Source organism: Venturia canescens, chromosome 4 (assembly GCF_019457755.1).
Source record: "Venturia canescens isolate UGA chromosome 4, ASM1945775v1, whole genome shotgun sequence".
Lineage (NCBI taxonomy): Eukaryota > Metazoa > Arthropoda > Insecta > Hymenoptera > Ichneumonidae > Venturia > Venturia canescens.
The window spans coordinates 5,463,859-5,484,006 of record NC_057424.1 but is presented as its reverse complement, the minus strand read 5'-3'; the positions used below and the strand labels follow the sequence as shown (position 1 = coordinate 5,484,006).

Sequence of the window (20,148 nt, the reverse complement as noted above, 5' to 3'; positions counted from 1 at the left end):
CAATTCAATTGTGTAAGAAGTTATGTTTTTTTTGACGAAAGTGCGGGCTGCTGCTGCAATGGCGATGATGAACAATTTAGCCAGAATATCTTTAAAAAAAAAGCGAGAGGTAACTGATCGATGAATATCTAAAAATTAATCTCCCATGAATACTTTGATAATAGTAGGATTCATAATTTTTATGGAAGTAAATTTTTTTTTGTACAGTCCTGATTCTGATACTCTAATTTTCGAAGGTTATGGTTGAAATTCATTTGTTGTTAGTGTAGTTCAAATTTGAAGATGGAAGAATGAGTTCTCGAATAATTGTTTCAATTTATTATATCTCTTATTGTATCTATGGAGTTGCATCGCACTAAAAAAATCCTAAACTTTTGTTTCTTACATTTGCATTGTCGTTTCCAGACTTGTTTCTATCTCAAAAAATGGTTTTCGGATGAAACAGCACCAAGCACTCTGCCTGAAAAATTTGATTTCAGTGCTGAATTTACCAAGGAGGAACAAAACACGATAATAGAAACTATCAATACTAGTACCCTAGATGAATTGAAAAGGCAAGCATGAATTATATTTCTATTAGTGCTGCGATACTTTTTTGTTTTATCCATCTATGACGATAGCTCATATTTTTTCTCTCACTTGATTTTCAATGATATCGGTAAATTTCAAACAACATGAGCTTGTTAAATTTTGTTGTACATTTCATTATTTTTTTTTCTGTATTGAAGAAAAATGTTTCGTTATATTTTACAAAATTATTGAACCGAAAGATTTTAAAAATCTAAAGATTTCATTACAACTATCATAGTTTGATCAGTTTCTACATATTAACGTGAACTTGAACAAATGATTGGTTGAAGAAAATCTTATATTCTGTCTTTAAGGTCCCAAATGTTATTTGAGTAACCTCTGACAGATCGATTTTGCAATTAATAGTACCATTGAATTCATAGTTACAGAATTACAGAACCGAGAATCAAAAAACTAATAGCTTACCGTGACAAAAATGCTGGTTTTAAATCTCTGGATGAAGTACTACTATTCCAAGGTATCGATATTACTGTTCTCGACAGATTTTGTAAGTCTATCTTGAGAAAAAAACAGTCTAGCAAAGTCCCATCTGCTAGCGGGAGAGTTAATTTTTTGATTTCTCCTTTGGAAGAAGCTAAACGAGTGGTAAGTTTAGAAACGTTTCGAAGGGTTTCGTTTGTCCAACACCAAAAAAAAATTAGGATCGTTTAGTAAATTTTTTTTTTAATCTCAAAAAACGTAGAATTGATAGAATTGACATGATGAGAGTCATTAAAAAATAAGTGAATCTGAAGAATCAGAATGATTCATATCTCAAAATATCCCCATTTCAATAAGTTGAGCAGAATCCTTCACTTACACGGAACAAACAAGTCGTTTCTTTAGGAATAGAGAGTTCATCTTTTTTTAAAAAAAATCGATTTCATCGAATTCCAGAAAATTCAAACGGGTACAGGAATATGGGTTTGCGATAATGTAGTGAGTTGGGCTCGTTTAGACACAAACGGCAATTTGCTGGAATGGCAGAGTGAGATCATGAACGAAGTGAGCACAAAAAATGGCGTCATAACGACTGTTGATTCGGTATGCATAAAATAGAAATTCGCAAACCTTTTTCAAAGCTCATTAAATTTATAATTTTGCGTTGTATGGAAAGGTAGGTAGTGAGAACCGTTTCCAGAATGGGATTTTCGGACGCGTACGTTATGGAAAGCGATCAAGTCATACCGTATTCCAGAATTAATACAAGGATCTACTATCAAAATTTGCAACGACAACAAATAAATGCGAGCATCGTGAGCATTTTGGGGACAAGGCAGTGTCAAACCGATAATGGTAACTAGTTTCGTTAGTTCTTATGGCGAATGAAAACGGAATATAAGGAACACGATGCATCGTTGGAATAATGTATCGATATAATAAGTTTCAAATTTTGCAGGCACGAGCAAAGCCTTCTCGCAAATAAATAATATTTATATGATGCGTCCTCATACGCCGGCCCGTCTGTTCAACTTGCTAGTCGGTACGGAGCCTGTATCGGCCGGGAGTGTCGTACAAAATTTGATAAAGGTCAAACGAGGATGGAGAGTAGAACCGGAAGGGAACCAAATAACCGACTCCATCAAAGTTCATCCGGATTTAGAAATGTATTACAAATCCCAAGACAGTTTTCAACGTGAACAGATGTGTTGGGCTCTGTTACTAATCGTCGTATTTGTTAATCTTTCTATAAGACGGAACAGCGCTATCCTGAGCAAGGCCGTTAAGGACAGCCCACCATGAATAATTTTAAAAACCGACAGCTCTTGCATGTATGCTCATGATAATTTTATTCTCGATGAGGGACGAGGGCAGAGAAATAAAATGAAATTCACAAACAAATGAGTTCGTACACGTTCAGGTCCATTCATTTATTATATTATAACTTTGATTACACTATCTATTTTTCATATATATATATATATACATATACGTATATAACCATATATACATATGATGTATATATATTCATTATTGCTCGCTTCTCGAATAAGATTGGCTCAGCTTGCCGGATAATCGCTCTACAGAAATGGAAAGAATGTAAATCATGACTGATTCGCGAATAAATGATGCCTTGCTGCTCTTCAAGCTCGGGCGAACGTTGTTTTTCGCTTTCGGTGCTAACCGCGCGCAACCCACCCCCTAAAATTTGTGCATACGTGATAAAACATTTTGAGCAGGAGGCATATTCGAGGAGCAATACAGTTTTCTTCGTGTCTTTCCAATTTCTTTCCTACATTCTTACATTAGCATCAATAATTGGCAATAATATCGGTGTGTCGTAAATACTTAAATAACTTGATGGCCAACTTATCGAAGACTAGAATAAAATCGAAAAATAACGTTACGACCTCGCGATTTTTTCTCTCAGTAGCTATTTTCTCTCGTAGATTCTTTTTCTTCAATTTATATATGCAATATACGTATACATACATAATATGAAATACGAAAATTGGAAAGGTTATTTTTCTTTTGTTTTTTTTTTTTTTTTTATAAATATGACTGCGTGTTACTTCAGTGTGGATGATATGGTTAAACTCGGTCGGACCAGCCGAGCTTCCGAGTTCTCTATATCCCAGCGTATTTTCCCTCTTTGTGTTTTAATTATTTTTTCGCATGCACACCTTTTATTTGTTCGTTTTACAACTCGCTATAATTGTTGAGAAGAACTAACGCAATTGAAGCCTTTGACCGTAACACTGATGCGCTTCTCTTCGTTATTCTCTCAGTGCAGTTTGATTTTCGCGAACCTAGACCACTTTATTCACCAATCATCGTTCTTTTCATGATGTAAACATTTTTTTATTTTTTGCATTTTCAACAAAAGATCCATCTATTGGGATGGCAATTTAAATCAACGATGCTCATGAAGTTGAAGTAAATCATTCTAAGAACTGTGATTTTATAATTATAAATATAGGTAAACCTGAGACTAACAATTCACCTTTGGCGTAGTATATACGAATAAATATATGTATATACATATATACGTACACGTCGAATGTGTGCACTCGACATATTTTTGGACGTAGTATACATTAATATGCACGATTAAATCCCTAACGACACAGTCAAAGGGTTAAGTACTACAAGTTGTAATGCGTATTCGGGACGAGATTCACATAATAGTAATAGTAATGATGATGATGACAACGATAATCATAATAATACCTAATTTTTGTAGCGACGCGAGTAATTTGTATTTCCAACACTTAATATTATCGTGATTCACGCAAAGTTTAGTCACTTTTCTTTAATTTTATACATTCACTCGTACATCGTACTCGAGGATTACCCGGTATACATACTTCGATCATACGGCTGAGACAACAACGAGATGGTCATTTTTATCCATAATATTTTTTTTTTCTAGCTTTTTTATCGCTGAGGGAAGCTCTCCGTTATTCGCTATTCTTTGGACAAAACACACGCTCTTTCTATCGTAACTCACACGAGTTAGTAGCAAATGTTGAACGCGCTTTCTCAATTCTTTTTCCACCAAAGTTCATTTTTCTGTTCTTTTTCCAATGTACTGCCTCTAAAGACGCTTTTGCATTCCGTCGGAATAATTCTTTTGTTCTGATTTACTTATTTTTCGAGTGTCGAAATAATTTAGAATATTACAAAACAAAACTAACTAGCTCAACATACTTTAAAGCATGGCTAACGCAAATATGCTATTCTCTGATATACATCGACTAAAACAATAACAAATATTGCCTCCTCTCCAATGATGTTTCTCAGCATTGGATTTTCTTCGATTTTTTTTGTTCAGACTATTCAATGGTTTCACGTATGTTTTTTTTTCTCTCTCCCTCCCCCCATTCAACAATACAAATACCGAGGATTGGTAGACACTAATGGAACGAGAGATGGACTACAGAATAATAATAAAAATGTAGAACGCTGCAGTTTTTTCGATACCGTGTCTGTCAATCGCCACGTTGCCTGACGAGGTATAATAGAGCGTAGCTAATTAAGCAAGAGGAAGAAAATTAAATCAGCTCTTTCTCCTAAAACATTAAATGCCAATCAATGAGATATCGACAACGATGTGGGAAACTCTATTGACGTCAGTTTTTTCGTTTTAGCAAATTAGAGATTACGAATTTCTATTTGTGTACAGTTCAGCAGATCTTGTGGTATTATTGGGTAGCTTTTTTGCTATCTTGGCTTGGCAAGATATAATCGCGCTAAGAGGACGCGAAAGCTGCTGTATTTTTATTCTTCTCGTACTGAAAACACAGTGGAGTTAAATAAAAGGGATAAAATCGTTGAAAAACACACCTATGTAATATCGAATAAGAAAAAAAATCACCCCGCACAGCCTCGACGCGAATAATTTGAAAAATAATTCGAGAATTGTGACAAGCAGCCCGTTCGTGTTTGATGCATGTTTGACGAATGAAACGATGTGGCTCTTTTCAATATTTTCGTCGAATCTTTTGCGCACTGACTTAGACACTAATCGCTTCTGCGCATATATTATTCGCAGTATTTACGATACTTGGCATTTTTCGCAACGTATCCCCGCATCCAATCAGAAATAAATAATTATTTAATTTAAATTTAAATTCGGAAGTTACGAATTATTGGTTTTTCTGTCATCTTTTCTTCTTCCCTATATTCACCTCGATACTGGAGCATACTTTTTTCCACTCACACTAGTTGCTTCCATTGTAATGCACGAATAACGGTACAATATTTTTTTTTTTTTTTTTCATACAATGTTATTTGATAATTCATAGACAGTTGTAATTTCCAGTCGTGTCTGTTCGATATCATTACACGTGAAAACTGAGTGATCTGTAACGTAGACTCTTCTCCAGCGTTAATGTCGCCTCAAAAACTTTTCGAGACGTATTAATCTTATTATTGTTAATGCTTCACTAAGAGATTCTTACGTCTATCTGAGGGCGACGATAATTTCAAAGACAATGAGACCTTCGTTTTTTTTCTTTTTTCTCGTTTCAGCCCCATCTTCCATTTTCATAAAAATGAGAATGAACTAAATGACCGCTCGTTATATTGCGTCCATGGGGTAATACGATTTGAATGAACGATTCGTTTGAACGTAATTTTTTATCTCTTTTTGAATTTTTTTTCGGTCACTTATATCGGTATAAAAATAATACGTCCTTTTTTAACACCGGTTAACACTATCGCGACAGTATTCAAGCTCAGATTGGAATCGATCGAAATTTATAATAATAGCTTTTTTCTGTTGTCCACGATGCGACGAGCGAATGTTTTTCTTCATGTCACGCATATGCACGTGGATAAAACGTTGATTTTTTAATGGGAATTATCACGCCATAAAGGAGGAATATGTACCATGCATACTGATATTCAGAGATAAACGCGCGATTTTCTAATGATCGCGGCTTAAAAAATATTCAAATTTTGATCAGTTATGCAAGTTACAGTGAACACAAATTGAGATTGACTTTCATTTATCCGGTATTATCATGATAATTGTATTTTTAACTTTTTCTAATACTTTTGTTTACAACGTGACATAGAAACTTGGTTAATTATGTAGATACACGAAAGAATGTAATCGTGCTATTTCCATTGATTTGTTGTTTTCTTTGATTGCGTTAATGAAATGATCGGAACACCGGTGAAAACATATTACAAAATTCAACGTAAGGATCGACCAGAGCCTCTTCGTCGTTTTGTCGTTCTATACACGATGGTATTGTCCGCGACAACTTTTCGAGTCCGAAACGACTTCTCCTTTTTTTCTCTTACATATTTCATTTGTTCATTAGAAATGGTCGACTCTAATTCGCTGGAGATTGTCTAACGTTGTAACTATTAATGAATATAGAGCGAACAGATGAGTACGAGAGCGCGGGGTGATCGGATGTAAATTTTCATGCGTACGACTCGATTATATTGCTGCTACGTTCCTCTCATTGAGATACATTGAGGTTTTCTGTTAATTTTTCAGCGCAAACGCATACTCGTTTATACTTTCCAATTGATGATAGTCTTACAGATGAACATTTATACACATACCCACAGACACACGCGCACACACAAACTCACACATGCTGAGTGTTGTTGTGCATTCTTTTTTATCTCTTGGCAAATAGTGACTATTATATTATAATAACATCTATTGGATAGTTGATGCGAATGACATCTCGAGAAAGATCCTTAAATAAAATGCATAGATGATATTTCGCAAGCGGGTGTCAAAGAGTTTGTGCTCATTAAACGTCACTATACTGTCTCTCATTGTTATCATTATCATTATTATTGTTATTATTATATTCTTTTGTTGTTTTTTGTTGTTGTTGTTTTGTTTTTTTTTTTTCATTTTCATTTTCATTTTTTATATTATTTTCTGTGTGTGTTTAAATGACTTTGCAGCACAGCGGGGAAAATTTGATTCGCATCGAAAATTCATCGAATGTCGGAGATGTCGGTTTTGCTGCCAAATATTTTGATCAACTGATCTTCGTAATCGTCGATATTGCGTTTCATCAGCTCCATGCAAGGTCCGAGCAGACGCTCAAAAGCCTCAACGTCCAGGACTGAAATAACAATTTGAGGAACAAACCATTGAGAACGAAGTCGTTGATTGTTTTTTTTTTTTTTTTTGCTTTCTATTGTTCTCGCGCTTTCGATCGAGGAAACAATTTACAAAGTGTAATACGCGTACTAGAGCAAGGCAGTTACTTTTCCCGCTCGGGCGCGTTTGAGAAGGGAACGAGCGAGAGAAAGGAAATCCAATAATTGGCGATATGAGTATATAGATCCGGCGGCGGTCTACGGCCCGTTTGGTAGCGATGAACGGAGAGTGGGTCGCGAAGCATCAACTTATTCATGTAGACCAAGCGAGAATTTGAAAATAGTGATAAAACACTTAAAACACTCTTGGGGATGTACTCACATGCGAGTTTAACGTTGCCGACAGCGTACGCCGAAGCGGCGCGTGGCTTGTGCGTGACTAGAGCCAGCTCTCCCAGATATCCACCAGCGGGCACACGGTTTATCTGTTTCACCAAAACAACCGGAGAGAAACCCAAATTAAAACATTATTTCGCTTGTAATTTTCATTAGTCACGTGATGATTGTTCCGAGATATAGAAAAACATCGAGGCAACGAGTACCGACCTCGACCTCGCGTCCATTTTCACCGAGAATCGTAATCCTTACGAGTCCATCCTCCACGAAGTACATGCCATCGGCGGTGTCCCCTTGCCTGATGATTCTTTCGTTATCAACGAAATGCTTGGGTGCGAGAGCATCCGCGAGATTCATACGCTCGTACGCCTGAAACGAATATATATCGAGCCGGAATAGAGTGTACTCAAATAAAATATATCGCAGGATCGGAGTACCGGATGAAAATCACCACATAAGAATTGCTCACCTCCAGGGACTTAAGCATCGGTACTTTATTTATAAGATCCTCGTACATTTTGCGCTTCTTGTATGCCGACTTGAGTAATATACGACGGAAGGTTTGCCTGTCCATTGCCCACAACGTTCCCCTCGTGATTGCTTTAATGCTCGCTGCTCGTGGCATATTGTACAAAAGAGCCAACTCCCCGAAAGCACCGTTGTTATCGTACGTGTGTATCATAACTTCGACGCCCATTTGATCTCTGACGTAAACCTCGAATTTTCCCCTTGAAAAAGTGAAAAAGAAAATTTGCGGTATTACCCTCGCTTCGGAGGATACCGCCCCGTTTCCTCTCCTTCATTACTCCGACGATATCAACTCTTGTTACCTCTCAATTACGTAAAAGTTGTCACCGTCGTCGCCCTGCCGTATGATGAAGTCCCCGGGCTCAACTGTCTTTTCGAACATGGCGTCAAGAACATCGGCCATTTGTTCCTTTAAGAGATTAAATGTAAAATAAAACAAAAACATGAATAATTCAATGAAAATGAATGAAAGTTTTTTGCCAAGGCGCGTCTTGCTATGAAAAAAACGGGAGCGCCATACAAACTCACCTTATCGAGGGCACGGAAAAGCAATATAGTCTTGACACTCTCGCTAAGCCTCTGACGTTGCTCATCGCTCTTCGGATGCACCATCTGTGTCAGAGAAACTGGATTAATTAACGACGACAACAACGGCAAAAGTTGAGTCAGAAGAGGACAGAGGGGGGAGAGAATTTTCGCTCATTAGCGCGTTTCGCTCACGAGGTCGGATCCTATTGCGAACAAGGCGTGTACGCTTCTTTCCATAAACAAGCATTATCTCGATGGCGCACACCTCGCATAGCATTAAATATTTGTAGCGAGAAGAATCTCAAGATTCAACAGCATTATTAATATCAGCTACGAATTTATAAGGCCGCGCATGTCACAGATATACTTCTATATCGATCCTCTCACGAGGCTGCTTTTCGCATTGCCTCTCTTATTGAATACATCAAACTATATAAAACCGTCAGGATTTACCTTCAAAAAAGCCCTCTTTCATCAAATTTACAAATTTCTGCATACTCTCGTTGTCAGTTTCAATGAAATTTAAATTGACGCCTCTCGTTATTAGTTTGAGTTAAGCAACTCGATAAAATTCATTTTTCCTATCTCCCGTAATCATATTGAGTTGATCGAGAAGCATACACGTGCAGGGAAAAAGAAAAGAGGTAAAAGGGGACAGTTATTCCAGGCTTGTGTGCAAACCGGAGCCAGCTGGAAATTTCGATCCGCGTAGAGTAGCGATGAATTGATATATCCGCCCGATATGCATGGGGCATTAAACGTTGAGTCGGTATCGAGAAAAGGAGAAGGTTGGCGGAATTACGAAGAGACGTTGCCCGCTGCTATTTCTATTAGGACAAGCTTGCGGATCGTCGCCTCGGAACATTTTTTTTTGTTTTTCATCAAGGAGCGATTCGCCGAAAAAACTCGATAAAAAAGAAGAGTAGAGGCTGGACGGTGGAGGTGGGAGGGTAGGTCGATTCAGTGCGCAATGACTCGTATATAAATAGGTGGATCGTGTGTATACGTATATATGCACCGGGTTATCGAACATGTGCGGTGACGTCAGAGACGCTAATCGCGCACGCATGATCGAGCAAGGGGAAACCTCTCGTGATCATCAAAGGGCTCTGAGAGACGTTCGCGAGCGCGCGCGCGTCAAAGAGAGCGACTCGTTCGAGCCGAGACAAATTTCAAAGAGTCCAAGAGACTCTGGTCGAGCGAGCGTTGACGAAAATTATCCTGAGCCTCATACCAGCGAACGAGTTACTTCCGTTCCTGGCCACAATCGACCTTCCATCTCGCGGCCTCGTCCCTCTCTCCCTGCCTCTTTCGCCCTCCTACACGACGCAAATCGAACTTGATCCCCTCTCCCTCCTTCTCGCTCGAAGAAGCTTCGTTCGCTCGGATAATACCTCGTTACGAACTGGATCGGCAACGCTCCGCCAGTGTATTGTTTCCAACGTTGAAACAATACACATTAGCACAGACAAGCGGGCACGTGCGCGGGCGCGAACGACTAACAGAAATCCTTGCGTATGAGATGATTTTTGGAGAGGCGGCTCATAAGATAAACTACGCGTACCGCAATTTCCGAATCGAATTAACAATACTTTGATCAAGACCATGTTGTTAAGAGATACAGCTTTAGCAACAACTCTCGTCATTAATTCAAATGTTTGATACTTTTGGTAAATTTTTTTCTCAAACTCTCTCTTTCTCTCTGCTTCTGAAAACGATGACCTCGATGAAGCGAAACGCGAGTCGTTTGCCAAGAGCCAAACGTACGGTCGTTCGCTCCTACCAATTGGTATGCGAACGAGTTCGCACGAGTCCCGACGACGACGACGACGATTCGAATCTTTATCTCGTCAAAGTAATGTAGAAATATATAACAGGGTACCTTGACCCCTTCATCCTCTTCGTCGTCCTCCGGATTGTACGTCTCCGTGAATACGCTCTTCCTCCTTGAGGCGAATCTTCCTACCGGCGGCTCTGAAATTATTCATCAAAAATGTTCAACCCCATTTTGTCATTGATACAAACAAAATGTGTATTGTCTCATTGTTCACGTATCGGCAAGACACAAATCACCGACACTTGAGAGGTTTCCATGTGTCGCAATTTTGAACACTATTTTTTTAACAGACTAAACTCATGCATGAAAATCAAAATGAAGGGATCCCAATAGCTTCCAACGAATTAAGACAAATTTATTATATTCAAAATTATACTTTTGGAGAGCTAGAAAATAGTATATCGTTTGGGGATTTTAAACAGCTTCAATTTTCGTAGACAATCAATTTTTAGGTTCCAAAAGAAAATTCTCTCCAAATCATAGCGAAATAACAATTCAATTTGAGGTTCCAGAATGGAAAACAATTTTTTTTCATTACATTTTGTATGCTTAATCAGGTGCAGTAATGTTGACATTACTGAATGGTAGTGGAAGACTCCTGTATCACTTGTCAATTTCTGTATTTGGAAATTGGCTTTTTTTTTAAATTTTTTACTTTTTAGAAAATTAATATCTCTCTTAGAATAATAAAAGAGACATTTTTAAAAGTGATAAGTTGATAGTCAAATGGGAAATTCAAGAATGTCAGAGTCCCTACCGCAAAGCATGAAGAAACTTCAAATTAAATTAAAACCACCCAAATGAGAACAATATATTGATAGGAATATTTTTAACTTTCAACATTTTGTGCCTTTCACACGAGACAATGTATACGTAGACAATGAGTTCAAGAAATTCAAGAACATAGGAACACAGTGAGATAAATCTAGATACTGAAAAATAAAAAGAAGTGATAAATTTGCTAGTGATAACAAACGAAACAAACCAGACAATAATTTGCTCTCTGAAATTAAACGATAAACTAACCTTCTTCGATGGATTCGTCAGGAGTAGATGAGCAGGTCTGGGTATTAGACTGTATAAGCATAGTCTGACGGTTCTCACGAAGACGAGTGAAAAATTCAACTGCATAATCAACTATGTCACCAGGTTGTTCTAGGAGATAGCTTATGGTGAATTCAAGCAAAATATCCCGGAGATCGTCAGGGACAACTATCTTGCCCGGGTTTCTTTGACAACTCATTTTAACCCTTGCTATTAGTCTCAATGTTCTGTCTGAAAGAGGTAGATGAAAGGTATACGATGAAATTGTTTGTGAAAATGAGTTGATTTTTAAAAGTGCTGCAGAGACTTCTCAAAGGAGTGTTCTCCTAATTTTTCGAACAAATTCCCGAAGTTTATACACGACGTTTTTCAAGGACTCGTTTTATATTTGTCTGGTACTGAAAAATTGAACGTAAAGATTTGAAGGACGATACTTGTTTTATAGTCGAAATCGTTCGTGAGAGGCTCTACGAAACGTACTAGATTTGATTCATGACGGAATTCTCGGATAGCAAAAAGTACGTGGATCTTGTCACCTGTCACAGTGGATGACGTGCTTCGACAGTAGTGACTTTTTTTCCATTCACGAGTGCCTCAACATTTTACAATAACCCGCGAAAAACTCGATATTTTTTTTTCTCCTCTTTATGTTCGTCTTTATGTCGGTCGTCGCCGCGGTCACTATTTTCGACACCACAGAGACGCGTTTGATGAAAAAATTTCACTCGTCCAGTGATCCTCGGAATCGACACTTCGTATACTTCGAGCCCCGAGTTAATAATTTTTTTTTCACAAATCACTTCTCGCACGGGAAAGAAATAGGATAATTGTGATGATTGTAATAAACTACAAGGGCGATTTAACGTCCGTCTGCCTCGGAAGATGGCGACGATGGCTCGTCGCCCGCGGTTCTCATCAGACACTTGTCGCTCGTCACACTTTCTTTTTCGTCTTCTCTCTGTCAAATTATGATATTACCCGGAAAATACTCCAAAAATGAGTTGGTTCGTTTCCGGGATGAGAACCTTACTAGAATTTCGTTCAAACGTTTTTTTCTGCCGAACGACGGTAATAAAGTAACATAAAAAAGATCTTACGGCAAGAAAAATCACGGGAAGGAGTAGGGTTGACGGCGAAGCATTACACAATTCGTCGTAAAGGTGTGTGTAGGGGGGTGTTGGGGTGTTCCAACCAATCAAACACAAGCAGGCAGCAGGCACGTACTCACGTACACACCGGATGGCACAGATTTTCACGGAATTTCACGTATCTTTTCCACTTTCACAATAAGAATATTCTTCAAAGAAAACCTCGTTCGTAAAAATCGATCGACACGCTTGTATACACAATGACACTAGTCTTCCGAACTTGTATCGCGCAAACGAATGGATAAAGCGAACTTTTTACGTTCACAAACGTTGACCGATCACAGGACCCTTGAAGCGGCGACTTTTCGCTCGCTCGCTCTTCCCTCTCCCTCGCTCCCTTTTCTCCGTCTCTCTTCGTCGAATGCGCTGATGGACTGAAAACTTCTATAGCGACTGAACCGTATGTATCCATACAGTGTGAGTATGCGTACATCTATTTGGGCGCATCAAAGATAAAATTCAAGAATCAATGCTGAAAACAGCAGCTAGGCCAACCTAGGCGGCGGCGACGGCGGCAGCTGATCACTGGCAAGTGTGCAACAACGAATTAATAAAGGTCCTAGAAAAAACCAGTAATCCCACGAAACTATCTAGAAATTATTTTCACCTAGTGTTGTTGATGATTGAAAGGAATTTTTTTATCTCTCGTGGTGTCCTCGTGTATTATCGAATAATTCGAACGTACGAACAGTGTTCTCGGTCTGCTACGTTTATGAGATTTCTGTAGAAAATAAATAAAAAATTCGACAACAACAAGGTACAAGAAATAAGAATCATGGAGAAGAAACAGTTCGACGAGTTTCTCGGTGGTAGGGTGGAATTACCTCGAGAGGTTCAAATTGTAAGATTAACCTCGGCCCGGGCAACTGAAATCGCTGCTATGGCTTATTCGATAGGTAAGTTTTTGCAACAGTCACCAAGATCAAGTTTATCCATAATTGCATATGATTCACCGTTTAATAATTTCGATAGAAAATCCTCAACAGTCGAAGTTGGTGTTCCAAAAGCTCGCAGTCCACATGCGTCGGCGTGTTATGTCACACAACGCAAAACGTATGCCGAGGAGATTACGAGAGGTACATTTAAGACAGATGACCAAATCAGGATTACCACCCAAGAGCAAAAGGCCATCGAGGAAATATCGTCGCAGGGCTCTTAATCTTACAGAGGAATACAATCGCAGAAAGCTATTGTGCAAATGGCTAGAAACACATTTGTGGCATGCAAAACGATTTAAAATGCTTGAAAAATGGGGCTACAAGATTGGAGAAACTCCCAATGACAAAAGTTTCCGAGCATGTTACAGAGCAGCTTCTGAACACTGCCTCCTGCAGGATATATCTTATTACAATTGCTTAGAAATACAAGGCCCGAGAGATATTCTAGAAAAAACTCTCACAGCGCACTGTAATCCAGGCAAGCTGACTTTTGCTGCTAAAATTTATCGGGCAGGCAACAGGGAGGGCAGTGTTATGTTTTTCAAAAGAAACAAGTATCCGGAGTCGCCGATAGGACATTTCAAGTTTTTATGGAAACCTGGAGACACTCCGCATCGAACTATTTGGATATGGATCCATCCACTTGTTTACAAAGAGGCTGTAGAAGAAATCGTTAAAAGTTTCAAATTTAATCCCACCAGCAAGACCGAAGCGAGTGCTACTACTGAAAAATCTAGCGTAACATACGAAAATGATGATAATTGTAGAATGACGGATTTGAGAGATGCACTCAATAGATTTCGTCTGACTGGGCCTTTGGCTCTGGCTATATTGACTGATGCCCTCCGACTTCCTAATTTGATCCCAAAACTGAATATTGCCACACAAAATGTTGACAAAAGCCTTGACGAGTCTCCAACGAGCTGGTTAGAAAATTTTTACCAGGATCCCTCAAATCTTCAATCTTTTTATGTCCAGAAAGAGCTCATCGATGCCTTAAAGACTTTAAAATCCCCGAGTCAGCTACCACCGAACTCTGTAATAGCAATGACAGTACTAGATCCGCGATTCTTTCTTCCTCACAAGAGAACTAAAAAACTTTCAAACAGTAGCAGGTATTACGAGAAGATTGAATATCCCCGAGATCTCGCAGAACGGAGCCCGTTGTGGGATCCTGCAACAAGGAAACTCATTCTGGAATCTCGAAAGAGTACGGCCGACATAAATAAATTAAGAAGCGAGAATTTAGTTCCAGGGATCTCAAATGATCATGAGTTCGACGAGAAGATCATAACCAAGATTCCTGTGATCATTGTTCAAAATCCAGGCTGTAACAATGGACGAACGCGGATTGGTCAGTATTGCGCTATTTTTTCCTCTCACAAGTAGAGAAAGGAATAATTTTTTTTTAAATTAGGAAGTTTTAGGAATAATAAATGTTTGGTATTTCGAGAGTCTGAATGTAAGCTCTTGAATGATTGCAGGTTTCACATCCGGTATCGACATTATAATTCCATCTGGTTGGTCAATGCCTTTCTGGCAATCTTTTATTCTGAGATGCGCTCGAGCCGGAGGACTAAAAGAATCACGCTTACTGGCGTTTGAAAGAGCAGAAGTTGATTCGCCGGAAATCCATCAACCGGATATCCCCTCGTACGCTAGAGAAGCTCTCACTACTATGAATCAATTAAGAACTAAATATTTTCGGTACCCACCGAACAGAAGGGTCAACTTTACGAAATTTGCCATCACGAGTCCGTTCTATTGCGAATGGAGTATATTGATGAAAGAGTGGACTAACAGCGAAAAATTCAATGTGTTGCGAGATCGAGCACTATTGGAAATTTTAGTTAAGAGCTTCTCAAGATTTCCAGTCCGTGGAAAGACGAAAAATCTAAATGGGCAAAAAAGCTTTGTCAGTACGCCCGAATCTACGTCTCAGGTTTTGGACAGGGCTCTCTTTGCCCATTCAAACTGGCTTGTTCCGGTGAAGCTAACTCTTCGAGGCAAGGGTCGAGCACGGAATTTTGCTATTATTTGTACACCTTCGAGCGAAGATCTTGAAGCTCTACGAAAGAATAAAAACTGGTCCGGGCCAGTACAAAAACTCATGCCGGATCATAACAAGCAGGAACGTAATACGTTACGAAAGAGTCACAAAAAAATACTCAAACGATCCAACCGACGTCGAAATCGGTGCGAAACGTTGGCTCAAGGTGCCGCTAATGCTTTTAATCTGAAAAAGCGTCAAAATAAATCCGGAATATCGATTGAAAAAAATTTTTCTTTGAAGAAAAAGTATCAAGAAAAAATGGAAGAGTTGTATTTACCAAAGTGCGAGAAAGTCAGAAACTCTTGCGACCGTCAGATTATGGGATACGTTATCCAGGGTGATTTTTCTTTCAATGATGCACGAGGAACCGGTATAGGATACGTCACTCTTAATTCTTTATGGAACATCATTGATTTACGTATCGATGATGTTCTAGTCCGTAATACCCAAACCCGGCAATACCGATTCGCTCGCATCGAAGTACTAAATCACCGATGACCCACCCCATTTTCTTATGTATTATTAATAATAATAAATTTTTTATTTTCCCAAATTGTCATCTTTTACCCGCTTATAAATTACATTTAGTATTTTTTCTTTAAATTCTTTTACTTCCCGTGTTACTCGCCACGGAAATCTTTTTGTTAATGAATCGGATGCTTCCCCCAGCCGCATTTCAACAATTAAAATTCTCTACTCCGTTTGATCGATAAATATTACAAAATCCGTTTTCAATATATTTTTATCTGCTCATGAGAATTTTTTCTGCAAATGAACGCAATGTAATGTCTCGCGCTGAATTACCTTGAATTGGTAAAAAAAAAAGCCGCTGCAGAAGAATTTATCGCCGTAGAGCGCAGAGCAGAGACTCCTTTGGACTCCTCATTCAGCATACGTATCCACGATCCACGAGAGGGCCGAGGAGAAATAACGCAAGCGCAATAGAAAATTCCCTTAGTAGTAGAGGGAAACTCGTTCATCGTTTCCTCTCTTGCGTCAATATATCCGATATTTATACCGATTCGATTGAATTGTTGGCATTTCTATTGCAAATAAGAGAAAAAAAACCACGAGTCTTCGTAGTGCAGTTAAATCGCAGAAACACGTCAAAGATGACGACCCCGGTGGTTATTGCGGCGACTGCACGACACTCAGCCACGGTAAATTGTGTACTATTTTTTTTTCGCTTTTCTATCAAACGTACAACCAACATATCCACTGACCAATACAAAATTTTAAATGTTTTCAACATTTTTTTGGTTATTCAACCTCGAAATTAACTGGATCACGTTATTTCACTGAACGTAACTTTATGCTGAACGATTACATAATATTCACGTCTAAGCAGTTCAGTGGTATTAGAACATTTGATAGCTATAATAATTTGCATTCGTTTCACACGATTATGAGCCAGCGTTTCATATCTGTTAACTGTTCGAAATGTTTGTTTCAGCTCATATTTTTCCATGGTTTGGGTGACACTGGGTGAGTTTCCTTTTATGGACAATCAATCTTTGTGATATCTAACCAAAACAAAAATTATCAATGTCCTATATTTAAATAAACTGTTATCACAGCTGTATATCCAAAAGTTTTTTGGATATTTATTTGCGCATAGAGATTAGAAAATTTAACAGTAAAAAGGAAACAGTCATTTTTGTAATTAAATAGCAATTTTTTGGAGTTAAAATGCCTGTAAGGCATTCCTTTTAAGACATATAAGAAGACAAATATGAATAATATTGCATTTGTTTAAGACATGGCTGGGCAACTCCGATGGGAGCAGTACGTTCGTCCCACATCAAAGTTATCTGCCCTACGGCGTAAGTTTCTCTATTCAAAATAGAATAAAAGAAAAACACAATTGATTCTGAGCAATGCCAAAATAATGTTTTTGTTTTGAAACACCAACAGACCAACAATGCCGGTGACACTGAATGCTGGATTCAGAATGCCGTCATGGTTCGATCTCAAATCATTGGATCCAAGTGGACAGGAAGACGAGGATGGAATTAGGCAGGCTGCAAAAATGGTTCATGGACTGATAGCTGAAGAAGTAGCAGCTGGAATTCCAACAAAACGAATAGTAATAGGCGGTTTCAGTCAGGGTGGAGCTCTTGCCATTTATAGTGCACTGACATTTCCAGAACCACTCGCCGGAGTAATAGCACTCTCTGCATGGCTTCCTCTTCATCAAAAGTTTCCTGCTGTGAGTAAAGAATAAACAAACAATTATTTTTTTTGCTCCTATGGAAAATTCACGTATAACTAAGTGTTCTCCCTATTCTGCGCTTCGCATTAATCAGGAAGCGATAGGAAACAAAAGCACGCCACTGCTTCAATGTCATGGAGATTGCGATCCTATTGTACCATACAAATGGGGCCAAATGACGGCATCGCTGCTCAAACAATTCACAACTTCAATTGAATTCAAGAGTTATCGCGGAATGATGCATACCTCGTGCGAAGACGTGAGTAAATAAAGCGAAATAAGAAGAATAATGGACCGACCATTATTTTTTGTTATATCATAAACGAATATTTCATTTGTTTTTAACAGGAAATGCGAGACGTCAAAAAATTCATCGAGAAAGTTCTCAAGCCGTAATAGCCGAGATTACGTTTGTAACGGAATTTCAACAATCATTGCTCCGATCGAGAGAAACGAGGATAAGGTTTAATAATTATTAAATAAACGAATTCCAGTTGCATTGTTTCGCCTAGAGAGTCTCATCGTGTTGATGAGAAATTTCCTTACGATATAGAAAACCTATTGGTCTCTTTCATTATTTGAGAACTCTAGTATTCGCTCTAGCCTTCGCTGCCTTTGAAAAAAGAGTCGAAGAGAAACATTCCGATAAATGATTTTTAGCGTTATACTGCGATTCCCCAACAACGCGCGACAGGACCAATTCGATTCCCGCCCCAACCTCTAAGGCCTATATTCAAGATTACTTAATTCGAACGTTCATCACGTTCCATTCAAACTAAACTCGTACAATAATAATGATCTTCGTTTCTCTACGACTAAATAGCCTTTCTCGAATATCTCGACTCTAAATGATTTTTTAATGCAACATCTTAACCTTTCATATCTACTTCATCATATTTGATGTAAGATTCACCGAAAATTAAAAAGCATTTTCCATTCATGAAGTATCGTCAACAATTCGATTACTCCAAGCGCTGCTGTGTAAGGAATTTGGTGAACGTTAAATATTTAAGAAAACTTGTTGGGTCATGAAAAATTACGTACGAGACTTTTTCTCTATATTTAGCAATTCCTAAAATTTTTTTCTCTTCGATACTTGACTTTCATCATACATTACAGACGTATTTTGAAGAGAAGATTTTGTGGTATAAAAATGATGTTCGAGTAGTTATATCAGAGAGAAGTCGTTTGTACAGTGAATAAATAAGAAGTAGATTTGTTTTGCTTTGAAAATTAATCGATCGTCGAATAACTCGATGATTGTCGTCATTGAATCTTCTTGCATTTTCGCAATGTATAGAACGAATGTTATTCGTTGGTCAATACAGCTATTGTATACGCTTCATATGTTTATATTATCAAGTCATAAATATTAGCAACTCGATGAAAAAAAAAAAAAAACAAAATAACCGCTCTTCCAGCCCGGCATGAATCACGAACGAACAGTCTTAGGCAGCTTTCGAGATGACGCTGAAGTTTCCAACGTTCGAGTCCAACGAAATGATCGAAAAAAACTCTCCAATAATTCCAGTAATTCTCCTATTTTGTTCCCTGCCAAATTTGCGATTCGTTGTTTTTCAAGCTGCACCAACGATTCGTGAAATAAAAAATTGGTGAATTAAAAACGTTTTTTTCGTTCATTCCGTTGGACTCCAACGTTGGAAACTTCAGCGTCGTCTTTCGAGAGGTGTTTGATTTAACGACGAAAAATAATGTGATAGCTTCTCCTGCGAAGAAAGAGGGGAGGGGGAGAAACGGAGAGAGAAACAGTGCGGGTGCATTCAGATTCTTCTTCAGTGTTGAAATATTTCCGGCAATTATCTCCTAGTAGTCAATTAAATAGAAGCGCGGAGACAAACCTCTGGATCGACGAGGTTAATCACAAGCGGATTTGTTACTTTGTGAGAAATTTTCTTTTGACCCCGCTATTCTAACATCTGTTGTTTTTATTCATCCTTTAATTATTATTGCCATATTATTATCGAAATAAAAATTGTCGGCAATCATAGCGCGCATTCCTACAGATCAGTCGATACTGCAGTCGCATACTTATATTGTATTTAAATTATATGATATAGTATATATTCCAAAGAAATGAACGAAAGAATTTCCATCTTTGTTTAGTATTATGTACGATGATAATAAAACATACCATTGCTGTATGAAAATTCTTTGTTACACCGTTTAACGCGAGTTAACGTCATTCATTCGTGTTCCCGGATTTGTGTATGTATACTTGTTTACGAGAAAACAACCAAACTGATTACACGTGTGACACCACGTTTTATGTTTAAACTTTGAATTACAATTTGTTTCAAAATTAAACCTTCAATCATAATCAAATCTTTTTAATACAAGAATTTAAATAAAAA

The 20,148-nt window shown here is 38.2% G+C and overlaps 4 protein-coding genes across 4 annotated transcripts; 3 read left to right on the top strand and 1 right to left on the bottom strand.

The window, feature by feature from the left end:
• Positions 1-1,473: 1,473 nt before the first annotated feature.
• Positions 1,474-2,412, top strand: LOC122409823 (uncharacterized). The gene is made up of 3 exons (XM_043417663.1): positions 1,474-1,614; positions 1,688-1,866; positions 1,970-2,412. The coding sequence occupies exons 2-3, from the start codon at positions 1,713-1,715 to the stop codon at positions 2,311-2,313; spliced, it is 498 nt and encodes a 165-aa protein (XP_043273598.1). The 5' UTR covers positions 1,474-1,614; positions 1,688-1,712; the 3' UTR covers positions 2,314-2,412.
• Positions 2,413-12,688, bottom strand: Pka-R2 (cAMP-dependent protein kinase type II regulatory subunit). Its single transcript, XM_043417642.1, has 9 exons — positions 11,962-12,688; positions 11,408-11,656; positions 10,427-10,518; positions 8,545-8,628; positions 8,319-8,425; positions 7,958-8,216; positions 7,699-7,857; positions 7,475-7,577; positions 2,413-7,115 (listed from the first exon to the last, which is right to left on the bottom strand). The coding sequence occupies exons 2-9, from the start codon at positions 11,622-11,624 to the stop codon at positions 6,985-6,987; spliced, it is 1,152 nt and encodes a 383-aa protein (XP_043273577.1). The 5' UTR covers positions 11,625-11,656; positions 11,962-12,688; the 3' UTR covers positions 2,413-6,984.
• Positions 12,689-13,208: 520 nt separating this feature from the next.
• Pop1 (POP1 ribonuclease P/MRP subunit) lies at positions 13,209-16,117 on the top strand. Its single transcript, XM_043417616.1, has 3 exons — positions 13,209-13,469; positions 13,546-14,865; positions 14,996-16,117. Exons 1-3 carry the CDS (start codon positions 13,349-13,351, stop codon positions 16,060-16,062), a joined length of 2,508 nt encoding a protein of 835 aa, XP_043273551.1. The 5' UTR covers positions 13,209-13,348; the 3' UTR covers positions 16,063-16,117.
• Positions 16,118-16,437: 320 nt separating this feature from the next.
• Positions 16,438-19,204, top strand: Apt1 (Acyl-protein thioesterase 1). Its single transcript, XM_043417661.1, has 6 exons — positions 16,438-16,724; positions 17,018-17,049; positions 17,322-17,387; positions 17,479-17,773; positions 17,871-18,035; positions 18,125-19,204. Exons 1-6 carry the CDS (start codon positions 16,677-16,679, stop codon positions 18,170-18,172), a joined length of 654 nt encoding a protein of 217 aa, XP_043273596.1. The 5' UTR covers positions 16,438-16,676; the 3' UTR covers positions 18,173-19,204.
• The last annotated feature ends 944 nt before the right edge of the window (positions 19,205-20,148 follow it).